The sequence below is a fragment of the Pimephales promelas genome, chromosome 24, assembly GCF_988280905.1.
Source record: "Pimephales promelas chromosome 24, fPimPro1.hap1.1, whole genome shotgun sequence".
Lineage (NCBI taxonomy): Eukaryota > Metazoa > Chordata > Actinopteri > Cypriniformes > Leuciscidae > Pimephales > Pimephales promelas.
In genome coordinates, this window is record NC_142792.1 from 13,531,447 (window position 1) to 13,547,224 (window position 15,778).

At 36.0% G+C, this 15,778-nt stretch overlaps 1 protein-coding gene across 1 annotated transcript; it reads left to right on the plus strand.

Moving 5' to 3' along the window:
- Positions 1-2,679: 2,679 nt before the first annotated feature.
- On the plus strand, positions 2,680-14,147 carry def6c (DEF6 guanine nucleotide exchange factor c). Its single transcript, XM_039668328.2, has 14 exons — positions 2,680-3,275; positions 4,698-4,838; positions 5,947-6,129; positions 7,300-7,527; positions 8,104-8,250; positions 8,321-8,429; positions 8,510-8,727; positions 10,161-10,268; positions 10,742-10,908; positions 11,021-11,083; positions 11,204-11,354; positions 12,418-12,501; positions 12,606-12,696; positions 12,830-14,147. The coding sequence occupies exons 1-14, from the start codon at positions 3,180-3,182 to the stop codon at positions 12,988-12,990; spliced, it is 1,947 nt and encodes a 648-aa protein (XP_039524262.2). The 5' UTR covers positions 2,680-3,179; the 3' UTR covers positions 12,991-14,147.
- The last annotated feature ends 1,631 nt before the right edge of the window (positions 14,148-15,778 follow it).

Genomic DNA, 15,778 nt, shown 5'->3' on the forward strand with positions numbered 1-15,778 from the left:
TCCCACTCTGAATGAGGAGGTTTGTGTCCACCAGTCTTTCCCTCACATGTGAGAACCGTAAGTACGAATACAATGGAAAACCTTATCTTGAAGCCACTTTTTCTTAATCAGGTCCACTATAATATCATTATCAAACAGAATTGATGGTAAATGAAACCACACATTTATGTTAAGAGTATCTAAATAAACTAATTTCTTGTCTGTTGTTTATACCGAAATTGTATAAGTTGATTACGAAGTCTTACCTGTCAGTTCCACTTTTGAGTTAACGTCAAATTGAAATCCCACAGTCAAGAAAGGGTGCATCTACTGTATGCCAGACGTCCACTTAAACACATTGTCCGTGTCTATGAAGTCGGACTCTCTTAATAGGAGCAGCATTCACTTTTTTTGTATTTATAAGCAAAGTTGGGATGTGGGAGGTGTATCAGGGTTAAGCACCAAGAGGAAGCAAAAGGCAATTACATCAGCATGCATCCTGTCAAGGTTGACTGTCTCTCCCAATCTTGTGTGTCTGTTACGGTAGTAAATGAGTGTGTATTTGGGATAGAATCGGGGTGAGGGGGGTCTGATGTGTCAAAGGTGGGCTGGTTCTGTGTGGCGGGGAGGGGAGGGTGTACATATGTACATTTCGACCAGTGCAGGTGTGATTGAACACTCAAGAGAGAACAATATGATCTACGCACGACTCGATCTGACCTTCTTAGCCTTCTTTAGTACAGAATGTCTAGATATGATATCAGAATGCCAGATCTCTCCTCAGAACATGAGCCAGCTCTTTAATACATTGTGTCTGACAATCTGTCAGTCAGCTAGACATGAGTCAGGTTGATAAAAGTGTTGGTTCTTAAAGTCTTAAAAGTGTTGGTTAGTGAGGACAATTTTAAGCATCAAGCTCTTTTCATGTGGTGTCTTACCCTTGTGACATAATGATGATGTCAACAATTTTTTTTTAAATGTTAACTTTAAATAAAATAAATAAAATAGAAATAAATGGAGACAATTTAAAAGCATAAATGTGAACCTTATAATTTTATAAAAGCACTTTTATTAAATCATATAAATTTTATTTGAGCTGTAAAGATGTTTTAAATTATTTTTACAGTCGTTTTAGGGTTTTATTGTTTACAGCATTGTGTTGGATGTAACTACAGTGAAAAGTCTGATTTATTTGTATATTTATCTATTTTGTTTTAGGTTTTTTTCACCATACTAAAATCATTTTATCATGCATATTCTTTACAGTCATTTTGTAGCTTTACGGAAAAGTGAGTATTTTAACATTTATCGATTTACTTCATTATAAATGCCTCACTATAACCCAGATTTGAGCCTTTTTAAAGAAAATGAGGAACTGAAAATTAATTTTGTGGTAGCCAACATTATGCCTCAAATTAGCCTGTCCAAAAATCGCCTAATTTGTACTGAACCCTTAATATTCCTTTAATGTGACTTGCTTGCTTCTTCTATATACTGTAGGTTGCATATCATGCATTTGGCATGCATGATAAAATGAAGTTGTATTTGACATCACCTGATGTCTGTACTTGAGACTTTGAAGAAGTTTCTGAATTATAATTTGACATTTTATTCTCGCATGTGTTGTACATGTTGATTTTGCCGTTTTCTCTTATACTGCAAGATCATAGACTTCAAGAAGACACATATGCACTTATAACTGATGTTATTTATAAATTAATGCTTAACACATTCCCTCTAGTGGTCTTTTAATGTATCTTTTTCTCTCTCTTTATCATGCTAGATGAGTCAAGAAAAATATCTGAATATTTATAGAATACGATGAATGAGCCGATATTGCGACACTATTTAAGAACTCCCTGTACTATCAAAGTAGCTATATGGGGCTGAACAAACCTGCAGTACTAAAAGATTCACTCCTACCTGGGCTGCATGAGTGAACCTTGACCAGAGAAACAAGTGCATCCACTCACTCCTTTCACACCCACAGAACACTGTAACTTCACATAAGTTAACCCACTCAAATGTCCTATATGCATGCAGTGGTGGGGATTTTAACTTTTGAATCTGTTGACAAAAAAAGAAAATTACTTTGTCACGATTTTATTCTCCAAGAACAATCAACAGTTTACAGTACGTTAGTCAATTCGTCACACGTGTATCATTGAATCATTCACTCAATTGTTTCAGTTGAACAATAGGCTTCTGTACAATTTGCGTCTACAAATTTACTGAGATTTCGCAGTGTGTAGGCTAAGTGTCATTTTACTAGGCCTACAGATGACAAGCAGATGTTATATTTTATTTCTTCTCTTTACTGTGATTTTAAATTATAGAAATGGCAGCCAAAATAAATTCATAGTTAGTTTTTAACCAGATTAATCACAATTCTTATTCTCCATTTCTCTCCTGGTTGTGAACTAGATTGATTGACATGGCAGACTGAACGATGCAGGAATAATGACTGATTTCGAATCAGTCATTATTCCAGCATCGTTCATTTTGCCATCAGGTTTCGAATCAGTGATTCATTATTTTCGTTCCAATAAGATTTTCCTGTTCGTTCTTCCACTAAACCGTTTATTCAGTACTGTTAGCCTTCCTTTACAACCCACACTGACTCTAATCGTTGGCTATTTACGTCTTTGAAGGCAGGGAAGTCTCGGAGAACGAATAATCCTGTGACTTGTTCATCAAAAAATTGATTCAAACCAAAACGCCACCAGATGCACCATTGTTGTTGTTGTTTATAGTTTTCCACCGTTCTAACGCAGTGTAGGCAACACATCTCAAACAAGCTTCCTAAACTGTTGCGCTTATTGCTGTTGTAATTTGTTGCCTTTAAGCTACTTAAGAATTTTGAGGTTTTGTTTATTGTGGCTCAGTTGCACTTGCATTTTACTGGCGGACGGTAGACTGAGTTTTTTAAGCATAGTGACTGTCCCTCCCAGCTGGTGCATTTTTACAACTCAGGTTGTGTGTTAATCTAACGAGCGTCCTATCTAGACAGCATTCAAGGCATCATAGACGCGTTTCTAATCCTCCTCATAATGTAGCGGTAGGGCACGCGCCTGTGTTGCCCACAACGCTGCCTAGGTAGGCAGCTCACAAGGTTTTTTAACTACAGCCTATGTCTCAGTTCCGCAATTTAAAGCGGTATCTGTCTCAGAATGTGAGCAGGATGTGTCATTACTGGTGTTATGGATCTACAAAGCGAGCTGCTGAAGTCCATCTGGTACGCGTTCACGTCTCTGGATGTAGAGCAGAGCGGAAAAGTGTCCAAGTCGCAACTAAAGGTCAGACCACCTGTGTAGCTATACCTTTAACTTGTCTCGTGTTTCAATGTGTTGTTTGCTTTAACTCTATACACGTAAAATGGCTACACTGTAAATGTTTTCAACATCTGTGGTGGTAGTTAATTTATCAAGAGCTAACTTACATGAAAAGGGAACAGCAGTCCAAATAAGTCATGCCATATTGTCCATCTCTCTCTCACTCACACACACACTTACCATTTTTATTTTTTAACAAATATTAATGTCCCCAAAAAGAGGTTTTGACGGGTTTAGCTCACTTTTGGGTACAACTACTCCCTCAAAATATGGGTATAGGTGCATATAACACCCTCATGCATTAATAAATTATATCAGATTGTCTTATAGCTTTTTTTATTTGTATTATATTTGATTTGTTTTTATGGATATTGATGGGGGAATTTAATGGCATCACTGGTCTGTGAGCATGAAAATAAATACCAAAGGACGCAGTCAGCATGCAGACAGCTTTGACAGTCTTTCTCGTGTTTAAACATGTCCTGGGTCCACCCTTTGCTTAAAATCTCAGCATAATTTTACAGACATGTTAGAACTTGGTCTTGGACTGAGAGCATTTTCTGCAAATTTGCTCTTCTTGTGTGTAAAACTGTTATTGTGTGTTATATAAAGGTGAGTTGGAGATGCTGATTGTATGTCATATCAGAACAAGGTCCCATGATCATGTCAATAACTTTTATATCCAACTCATTTCACAGCTGAAGAGTGACTAAGAAGTGCATTTACAAAGAACTGACTTCACTTTTATGTCATTTTTGCAATTACTTCTACCCAACTAGTTTCTAGGTTATTTGGGGCATACTGTTATGAAGTCAGTTCCCCTCAAGATCACATATGCTATAATTAACATTGAATGTTTTCAACTAATGGTTAACCAGAAAGTGTTCAAATGTCTTATTTTAAAAAGTATTAAATGTATAAATCATACTTTGTTTTAAAGGTAACACTTTACAATAAGGTTCATTAGTTAACATTAGTTAACATGTACTAAGAATGAACAATACTTCTTCAGCATTTATTAATCTTAGTTAATATTAATTCCAACATTTACTAATACGTTATTAAAATCAAAGGTTGTATTAGTTAACATTAGTTAATGCACTGTGAACTAACATGAACACACAATGAACAGCTGTATTTATATTAACTAACAAAGATTAACAAACACTGTAACTAATGCAATGCTCATCGTTAGTTCATGTTAGTTAATGCATTTACTAATGTTAACTAATGAACCTTATTGTAAAGTGTTACCGCTTTAAAAATGTGAAAAATGCAGGTTTATGTGAGAGGGTTAGGGGTTAGAAAATATAATTAGCTCAGTATAAAACCATTAAGAGTCTATAATGATATAAAAACAAGTGTGTGTGTGTGTTTCTCCACCAGGTTCTCTCACACAATCTCTATACGGCGCTGAATATTCCTCATGACCCTGTGGCATTAGAGGAGCACTTTAAGGACAATAACAATGGGCCGGTGTCCAACCAGGGCTACATGCCCTACCTCAACAAATACATCCTGGCAAAGGTCTGAGAACTCTCCAGAATTCCCAAAAATCTAAATTCTTACATCATTTCCTTTGTGAAAAAGAAGTACACTTTAGCATACTTTTAGTTCAAAGTTTGTTTTTATTGATTTTTACCCCTCACCATCCAATATGGAGAATGACGCCCATATTATCCATTGATACAAAGTGGAATTGCAAGAACAGAACATACATACAATACTTACAAACATAAACCTTTAACCAAATAATGATAATAAAATAAATAACTAAATAATAATAAAAAAACACTTTAGCATACTTTTAAAAAAGTATTGCTAAAATAAACTGGACAAATGATTGAATGCTATTTACAATAAACTGAAAATGTATTTTATTACATTTACATTAAATGCTATTAGTTGAATGTTGGAATGCTTTTTGACCCAATGTAGAGTTTTAGAACATTTTTAAATGTAATTTCATAATTTTGTTGACTTGGAAATATGGTTAAAATATACTGTTGAGTGTAATGACAAGCATTTATGTTAAACTAAAAAATGATATATTTAAATAGGAATGTATTATTAAATAGATTTGTAATTACACATTTGTAATGATGAAGTTGCAATGTAGCACATTTAAAATATATGTACTCAAATACAGTTAAAATTATAACCAAGTACTTATACAGTACTTTAACATCAAAATTAGTGTACTTTAAAGAAAAAATGAAGAACAACTTTATTCATTTGACATTATTAGTTTGTGTTAAGCAGCATAGTACACTTAAGTGGCCTTTTATTTCATTAACATTATATCTGCGCTTACTTTTAATATTTAAAGAACACTACAAGTGCACATTCAGTCCAATTCTTCTCATGTTATTTCACATTCATATGACCATGAAACAAATGGAGAATGTTTAAAGTGTTCAAAAGCCCCTTAACGTGCATTACGTTCTGTAATATTTCTGCATTTGTGTTCCACGTGGGTTTGAAATGATATGCTACTAAGTAACAGAATTTTAAATTGAAGGGAAACTATATCTTTAAGAAAAGAGAAATGCTTATTGCAATTTAATTTAATTGTACACCAAGCAATGTCTGTTGGCGAACAGTGTCATGTAAAGTTTTCTGTGTGCATTTACAGGCCACAGAGGGGACGTTTAATAAGGAAACCTTTGATGAGCTGTGCTGGACATTGACATCGAAGAAGAACTTCAAGCCCAGCACTCAGCAGCGCCTGTGTTCACAGAAAGACTGCTTCAAACTCTTCTGTCTGTTCAACCTGCTCTCAGAAGACCGTTACCCATTAGTCATCATTCAACCGGAGGTGAGAGAGAAAACAAGAAAGAGGGTCAGATAGAGAGAGATAAGACAAGGCGTAGCTGCAAATCACCATGCACACATATAACCAGACTCTCGCTGATATTGAATATAATTGTTTATAAATGTTATTTCCTGTTCAGCAAAATAATACAGATACCTCCGAACAGACGTACACATTTAGAGGCTGGATGTTTTACAGAATATGTTGAAATGCCACCGCCTAATGCTGGTTAGACTTTGTCCGCACTAATAAAATGCCTTGTCTTATGTTTGTGAATAGCAGCAGTTTATGATGCTTAAGTGAGAGTTAACACTTAAAATAAGACTCGAGAATCCACAGTTTATTATTCAGATAGTGTCTAAGTGGTGTAAAGCTACGTTATGGTGTCGCTTTTTCCTATGCATCTGTTTTAAGGAAGGAAGTGACACGAGGATTAAAACTTCATATAGATGTGATGGTTTCCTGGTGATAACACTAGTCTATAAAGTAGATTTTTATCAAGAAACCAAATTTGAGGATATGTCATCACTTTCATTTCTTGCTGTTTTTTGTCATATGCATTTGTGTTCTCTCTTCTCGAACCCATCATTTGGTTTTCTTCAACATAGAGCTAGCATGGTTTGTTTGAAACCCTTTGAAAATATGTTTTATGATCCCTTTGTAAGGGTGAATCTCATGAAACCAAACAAGATTGTCATATTTCTACGCAAATTCAACAGAATAAAAGAAAATCATTTTCTTTAATATGAAACCTTACGTTATATACATATTTTTTAATATATTTTATTATGTTTATATTAATAATTTAATTAAAATAATAGTAAAAGTAATGGCACTATTATGCTTTTACGAATATTCCCTTTCATGCAGTGTGTAATGTAGCTGTCTGTGAATGTAAACGTTCTGTAAAAGCCGAAAGTATACGATAAATAAAGTGATTGTCAATTGGCTATATGTATATTTTGAGAAAATGAAAGTGTTTTTGAACGTTTGTGCATGTAAACCTGTTGTGGGAAACTCCAAAACAAAATTAGGTTTTATTTTCTTTATCCAGATTTGTAATATATGTGACCGTACATGTGTTTTTTTTTTGTGAGATTCATCCATGTCTTTAAGAGCTCATCTGTAGCTGATGCTAACGTGTGAACTCTGTTAATGCCTTTGTCAATTTAGTTGGAGTACCTGCTGAAGAAAATCTCCAGTGCAATGAGTCTGGATTGGGATGGGACGTTATTGGAGGAACTTTTGTCCCAGAATGTTGATCTTCAGGACGGCATGTCAGTGTGGGAGTTCTTGGAACATTTGAGTGCAGGCCAGCTTTTGCATGTTGAGTGTAAGGAAGCCTTTAGTCTCGCTGTGGACGAAGTTTTCATGGAGATGTACCACAACACCATCAAGAAGGTGACTGATGCTTTGCGTGCAGCACACTAGGTTGATGTAGTATTATGAATTGGCATCTAATAATGGGAATCCTAGTAAATCAATTAGGGCTGTCAAACGATTAATCGCATCCAAAAAGTTTGTGTTTACAAAATATATGTGGGTGCACTGTGTATAATTATTTTGTATATGTATAAATACACACACATGCGTGTATATTTAAGAAAAAAATATTATTTATATAAAATATTTATATATAATATACATTTATATATAAATCTATGTACATGAAAATATTTCTTAAATATATACAAGCATGTGTGTGTATTTATATATATATAATATAATTATACACAGTGCACCCACATATATCATGTAAACACAAACTTTTATTTTGGATGTGATTAATCGTTTGACAGCACTTAAATTAATGCAATAATTTAAACAAACATCTGCAACTACTGATTCTGTCTGATTCTTAACACTGCATCATCGTCCTTTACTTCCTGCATTGTGTAACAGATGGCGCAACTATTTACAATAATCTTAAGTCTTTTAGTCACATTCTATCTTTTTCCTATTCACTTTATCCATCAGGGTTACTTGTTAAAGAAGGGGCACGTTCGCAGGAACTGGCAGGAGCGCTGGTTTGTTTTAAAGCCCAGTAGCCTGACGTACTTTGTCAACGAGGACCTGAAGGAGAAGAAAGGAGAGATCCTGCTGGAGGACAACTGTGTGGTGGAGGTAAATTAGCAAGTGTATTCCACTGTAAAATAAAGGTATCATAACTTTCTCATGTCTCTTTCACACTCAGAATCTCCCTGATAAAGAAGGGCGACGCTGCCTGTTCTGTGTGAAGACCTACATCAGGACCTATGAGATGAGTGCTTCAAACCTGAAACAGAGAGTAGACTGGGTACAAGGTGAGGAGCCATATTCAGCACCGCTGCTTTCTTGTCGAAGTGTCCTGGTTCCTTGAGGCATGATGTCCCGTGTTTTGTAGCCATCCAGACAGCGTTGAGATTGAGGGCCGAGGGTAAGAGCTCTCTACATCAGGAGCTAAAATTGAGCAGACGCAAGCAGAGAGAAACCCTTCAGAGAAGCCAGAGCAACCAGAGTAACAACAGTGAACCTTTAGCAGATGAGGTTTCGCAGGACTCCGCTTCGGAGCAGCAGGAGGAAACGGAGAGATTGGAGCAACACATCGAGAGCATCATTCAAGTAACTGATTTAATGCTATCAGATTACTCATCTACAGTTTATCTGCACTGTGTGAACCACAACCATTATTTTATTGATGGTAATTTATTTCATATATTAAATTATAATACGGTTAGTTCAAATCCTTGATTCTGATTGGTCAAAGGCTACGACCGCTTCACCCAACGGCTCTATTTATCACTGCGCAACACTGCAGTTCCTATGTTGTTGTTTTATTTGAGCTTTCATGCATATTACACATTGGATCGTTGTTGCTGTTCACGGTCAGGGACTATTTTTTCTAGCGGAAGGAAGGCTTTTAGTGATTTTACTTCATGAAAGTTGCACTAATACATATTTTATTTACTATAATATTTTTATTGTGTGGTAACCATTTTATAAAAGTAATAAGGTACTCGAGGCAAGTGCTGTATCGTGAATAAGTAACGGCCGAAGGGCTTACTCTGCTTTGCGTCGTGCCTAACAACTTATTTATTCACGATACAGCACTTGCCTCGAGTACCTTATTGCTTACGTAAATCACCACTTTAAATAATCAATATATCCGTATACAATTTTGAAAACAAGCAGCTTTGTCATAATTGCATCAGAAATACCGAAAATATCTTGTATGTGGAGGAAAGTGGGGCCTCGGAATATTGTGTTGGTCGAAACCATTTTCGAAACCATTCAACCGATTTTCTGATATTTAGAGGAATATCAGTAACCAGACAGTTTCTGGTCTCATTGACTTCCATAGTAGGAAAAAAACATACTATGGAAGTAGGGCTGTGCAAAAATTAATTGCGATTAATCGCATCCAAAATAAAAGTCTGTGTTTACATTATATATTTGTGTGTGCTGTATATAATAATTTTGTATATATAAATAAACACACATGCATGTATATATTTAAGAAAATGTGTTATTCATATATAAAATATTTAAATTTATATAATATAGATTATGTATTTATAAATATATACAGAATTTAAGCGCAAATAATTCTTAAATATATACATGCATGCATAGGTATTTATATATACAAAATTATTATATACAGCACACACAAATATATTATGTAAACACAGACTTTTATTTTGGATGCGATTAATCGCAATTAACTTTTGCACAGCCCTATATGGAAGTCAATGAGACCAGAAACTGTCTGGTTACTGGTATTCCTCTAAATTTCAGAAAATCGGCTGAATGGATTCGAAAATGGTAAAATTCAACTGTTGTAAAATGAGCCTATTTCCAAAAAAAGTGGAGTATCCCTTTAAAAATGCCACGTGATGATCAAAAACCATAACCTTGCATGTTCTGTTTCACATACTATTTAAAAAAAAATAAAAAAAAAATAGTTGGTTGTGTACAATGTGTACTGTGCAGTATTGAGTAAGTAGTAAACATAGCCTGTTACTTGCCTTAAAAATAGTTTGTTTGTTCCCCAGAAACAGAGGGAGGTAGAGGCAAAACATAAAGAGGAAGAGAAGCAGGAGCGAGAGAAACAGCAGACAGTACAGAGAGAACTGGAGAGACAGCTCGAAGAAACTAAAGAGGTGAGATAAAGAGAAAAAAAATTATTTTTTTTTCATCCGGTTTTGTTAATGTGTTGTCACACAAGATCTAACACATTCATGCACTTGTATAACTGACAAATCCACATTTTAAGCATCAATACTCCGGTCTCCTGTGTCACATGAAAAAATCATCATAGAAATAGTCCTTTAGAAATTATTCTAATATGCTGATTGGCTTCTCAAGAAACATTTCTTATTGTTATCAATGTTGAAAACAGTTGTGCTGCTTAATATTTCTGTGGGATGTTTTTTCAGGATTATATATCATAAATATGTATTTATTTGAGTTAGCAATCTTTTGTAACATTACACATTTTTTTTTACTGTTCACTTTTCATTAATTCAATACATCCTCGTTAAGTAATTTACTAAGCCCAAATCAGTCATCAAGATGCAACAACATTATAATGTTAGAAACAGTGGTGAAGTTGATGGTGTTGGTGCTTGCGTAGGCCAAGGAGAGGATGACAACTACATTGACTGAGATGGAGAAAGAAGTACAGCAGCAGAAGAAGAGGATCCATGAATTAGAGCTCACACAACTTAAACTGGAGGAGGCGCTCAACGCTCAGATTCACGCCCGTTTAGAAGAAGACCAAGTCCGACTGGAACTAGAGAGGTATCGTAAATCTCAAGTTATTTCATTGTATTCACACCATCCCCAACAAATGTAGAGACCGTTGTATTAGGACAAGAAACACACTCTTAATTGTGTTCATGTATACCTGCAGGCAGCTTGCAGAGGAGCAGAACGCCCGTTTAGAAGAGGGTCGAGTCCGACGGGAACTAGAGAGGTACCGCAAATCTCAAATTATTTCTTTTTATTCACATTTCACACCATCGCCAACATATATGGACACTGTGTATTAGGACCAAAAATACATTAATTTAAGTGTTTTTATTTATACCTGTAGGCAACTTGCAGAGGAACAGAAGAAACTTGCAGAACTTCTCCTCCTCCAAAGTCATCTGGAAACTCTTGCTTTTAAGACTGAGGATGACTCCCCCATCGCAACACGTCCCATCACTCAGCAACCAGAGGAGAGCAGTCAACACAGCACAAAGGTGAGAGAAAGGCACAATGGGAGTTGGTGTTTACTATCTTTAGATAGTAAAGGGACAGTGTATTTTGTAGGGTCGATGAAAACAATTTTGTAGCGTTTTATATTTTGTTCCATTTATAGAGAAAGACAAGAGTTGGTCCAAATTGACACACTATATGACACATGATGACTAATGACATCCCAGATGACACACTAAACACACAAACACTATGTACTCATGTAACCATGTAGTGTATGCATTTTATAAGGTTATTTTGTCATTCACTGTCGGAGTCTGATGATGCGCCTCTGTGATAATTGAGTGCATGAAGTGTCCAAGTTCTGTTATTTAAGTGCATTATCCAGGTATTTAAAGTGCAAAGTTTGGGGTCAATATTTTTTTAAGTACTCTCAAGCTCACCAAAGCTGCAATTAATAAATCAATAATACAGGGAGAATTGTAATATTGTGAACTATAACAATTTAATAGTCATTTTACTCAAGTCTTTAGTGTCACATGATCCTTCAGAATTGATTCTAATATTCTAATTTGATGATTTCAGAAACATTTATTATTATTATCAATATTATATTAGTATTATTTCTGTGGAAAACATAATAAAAATAATTCAGGATTCTTTGATGATTGGAAAAGTTAAGTTAATCCATAGTAGTAAAGTAATAAATAAGTTTCCTTGCTGAATAAAAGTGAAAAACCTTACTCTAAACTTTTGAATAGTAATGCACGTCACACCAAGTTGAAATATACAGAATTGTCAATAAGATTTTGAGCAAAATTTGACTTTTTGTTGTATTCTTTCTTTAAACAAGGTGTTTTGCTACTGTTTTGTGTGTGTGTGTGTGTGTGTGTGTGTGTGTGTGTGAATGCCCTTTTTATGATTGGCTAAAGTCCATGTGCCTATATAGTTCACACAGTATTTCAGATCAGGGCAGGTCTGTATGAGCTTCACATAAAAGCAAATAGCTTTTTATGATTTAACGCAAGGATTGCTTGGCTGGACCGCCCATCATCCGATTACAACTTGTTTTAGTAGTTATAACAAATGGCTTTTATTGTATAAAAGGAGGCACCTATCCATGAATCGACTTCCACTGCCGTACCACCCATCATCCAGCAACCACAGGAGAGCAGTCAACACAACACAGAGGTGAGATTAGAAAAGTGTGGGACTAACTAAAAAGGGTTTGAATGACACCTCAAATCATGTGCTATTACTTTAAGTGTTCAGACTTTCGAACATTTTCTACACAGAGAGAATTGATGAGTCAGTCTACTTCCACTCAACTGATGAAACACTGGACAATTCAGCTCAACCGCCTCATGAAGCCCATTGCACCAGGAGGTAACACACAATCTCACTCAAATATTTCTATGACCCCACCCGAAGACCCGAAGATGCGTTCTGTTTGATCATATCTGCACGATCATAAATGGCTTTTACAATCAATGTTCTCTATTCCTCTGCTTATTCACAGACAAAGGCGAGCATCTGCCAGTAAAGCCCACCTGTCCCAGACAGGGCCAGGCCCTCACTAGCACAGAGTTCATTGCTAAGGTTCACACAGGCGTCGGTCAAGAAAAAGGAAATGGTTACAACCCAGCACCACCTGAAGAAGAGGAAGAGAAGGGTTCCTAAATTTGTGTTCCTACTGTATATGTACTGTATAATATTGTACGTTTTGTGCAGCAGGCTTGCCCTGTGTGTTTGAGTTTGGCTCAAAAGCACCTCACAGATCATATATGTACATACTGATCAGCTTGTTCATTATGAATTAAGTAATATGCACAAAATGAATGGTAAATATATATTTAGGCAGCAGTCAGATAGATGCTTTTAAGTGTTAAAATCAGCATTTTTGACTGTCCCATTTCAAGGCTCACCATTGGTAAAGTATTTGATGCCCCCCCCCCCCCCCCATAAATTATATTAATAGTAAAGTTCCAGAAGTTTAAACATTCAATAACTGAATGTTCTTTAGTATTTACAATCAATTTAGAGGGTATTTATTGTTAATAAAAAAAGAAATCAAGTATTAAAATATATGAACACAATCTTTTCAGAATGAATATATATTCATTCTGAAAAGATTGTGTTCATCCCTCATACTGAATTTCCAATACTGTGAAAATCCTGGTTTATAAATAAAAATGGGGGAACAAATTAAACTGCGAAATATTATGTCAGCTTATATCTTAGTTATTTTAGCTATTTTTAATGCTTGTTTTGTCTCGTTTTAAATTACATTGAGAAGTGCATTTGTCACAATGTGTAGTTCGTTGTGTGGTCAGTAGAGGGGGAGCTTGTTCTATGGCTGTCAACAAACCAAACCAATCAATAGATTTTTTTTTCCTCTTTATCCCGCCCATACCTTACGGATCAGATCCGAGGATCCAAAAAGTCGGAGAAGCCAATTTTATTTTGTAAATCATGTTTTTAAAATGGACTGACCTTGTCTAAACAATTAGGACACCACCTTTTTGCTTAAAAGCGAAAAGAATCATGCAGCCTATTTATAGATCCGTGGAGGCCAGAAAGAAAGTACTGTACAGTTGAGTTTGTGGCTTTGAGGCTTCTGTTGAGAATGAATAATGGTTCTCTCTGTTAGTTTTGGGTGGTCATCAACAGACTGACTGTAAATGATATTTTTGAAAAGTTGTGGCCGTGATTTTTCCAGATACAGATCTTTTCCCCTTTTGGTTTGGAGGGTTTCTACCTGTGGGTGTAGAGATTTGAGGTTGTGATGAAAGGAATAGTCAGGTCCAGAGATCAGGAAAAATAAATGCAATACTCAAGTCATTGTTTCACTACTTTTGTAATAGTTGGATGTATCGATCTGCCATTTAACAATTTAATCCGCATATATAATGTTTATCTCATTAAGCTCTTTTTGCCTAATTTTAAAGGAAGTTCACTGAAAATTAACTAGCCTTTGTAGAAGCAATATATATATATACAATATATATATATTGTATTGTGATATACTGTTTTGATCAAAATTATTCAGCCCTCTTCAGGTTTATTTGCAAAATTTGAAAATGAAATCAAACAAAAGTAATTGAAATAGCTCAACACAACAAATGTGTCGAGTGGTTTCCCCAAATTCAACTGAAAATGCAACTTTTAAAATGATTCAACCCTTTCATGGCAAGCATCTTTAGTATTTAGTAGAACACCATTTTGCTGTAAGGACCTGCTGCAAACTATATGTATAACCAGACACCAGATTCTGGCAGCACTTCTGAGGAATCTAGCGCATTCGTCATGAGCAATGGCCTCCAGTTCAGTAGTATTCTTGGGTTTGTGTGCTGCAACCGCTTCCTTCAAATCCCACCAGAGGTTTTCTATGGGGTTCAAGTCAGGTGACTGTGATGGCCACTGTAGAATCTTCCAGGACTTCTTTTGCAACCAAGTCTTGCTGGAATTTGAGGTATGCTTTGGATTATTGTCTTGTTGAAAGGTGACGCCCAAGCTTCAGCTTCCTCACTGACGACATGACGTTTTCTCCTAGGATCTCCTGATACTTCAATGGATCTATCTTGCCTTCCACATGCTGCAGTTTTCCAGTGCTTTTGGGTCAGTGGTGGTGTAGTACGGAACGTTTTTTTCTGAACCTGCCTTCTCAGAAATCTGGTTGAAGCCATTGACAGCTTCCTCTTTCTGCCCTGTCCAGGTAGTGATCACTGTTCCTTTAACTTGCGAACTATACTTCCAACGTTGTCTCTAGGAACATCCCTTCGCTATCTTTTTGTCCTGTTCCTTGTTTGTGAAGGGCGATGTTATCTTGTCTTAACATTTTGGACCATTTTTTAAACTATTTATCTACCATGCAGTCAAACGTGACACTCAACAAACCTAGCCAGTTCAGATATTACATGTGTTCTAGCTCAAGCACACCTGGTGCAACTAATGAAGCCCTTGAATAGTTGCTCAAGGTGTGCTTGAGGTTATGTTTACACGGAAGCGATTCTGAAGAGAAAACGCAAAAGTGGCTTTACTTCATCACTTTTTATTTTGCGCTTAGACGAGCGTTTTAATCCGCGTGTAAATGGTGACGCAAAAGTGTGTGAAATTCAATGTAGTATGCACTTCAGGCGGCTAGGAGTGCATACTACAACAACACCAAGTCCACGCGCCTGCGTACAATCTTCACTGTCGAGCAGACTTTTGCGTTTTAACCGTTTACACGGGAACGCGGCGGTGGAGCGTTTTTAAGATTTTCACTGTGGAGGGTGGTTTCACTATTTTGCGTTTTTAAGCTTCAAAAACGAAAGGCACATCTGATAAAATATTTTTACGTTTTCACCCGCGAGCGTTCTCGTGTAAACAGGGCCTTAGACAACACCTGACTTGCAGATTTGTGCTGTTGTGAGGGATTCGATTTTGAGGCCGCAGAAGTCATTAAAAGTTGCAGTTTCCGTTGAAT

What these genes read in the sequence shown, in the direction of transcription:
- def6c (XM_039668328.2), top strand. Translation starts at nt 3,180, where the DNA reads ATGGATCTACAAAGCGAGCTGCTGAAGTCCATCTGGTACGCGTTCACG. An exon ending in ACCACAACACCATCAAGAAG is followed by an intron (nt 7,528 to 8,103) that starts GTGACTGATGCT and finishes TTTATCCATCAG; the next exon opens with GGTTACTTGTTAAAGAAGGG. An exon ending in AGCTCGAAGAAACTAAAGAG is followed by an intron (nt 10,269 to 10,741) that starts GTGAGATAAAGA and finishes GTGCTTGCGTAG; the next exon opens with GCCAAGGAGAGGATGACAAC.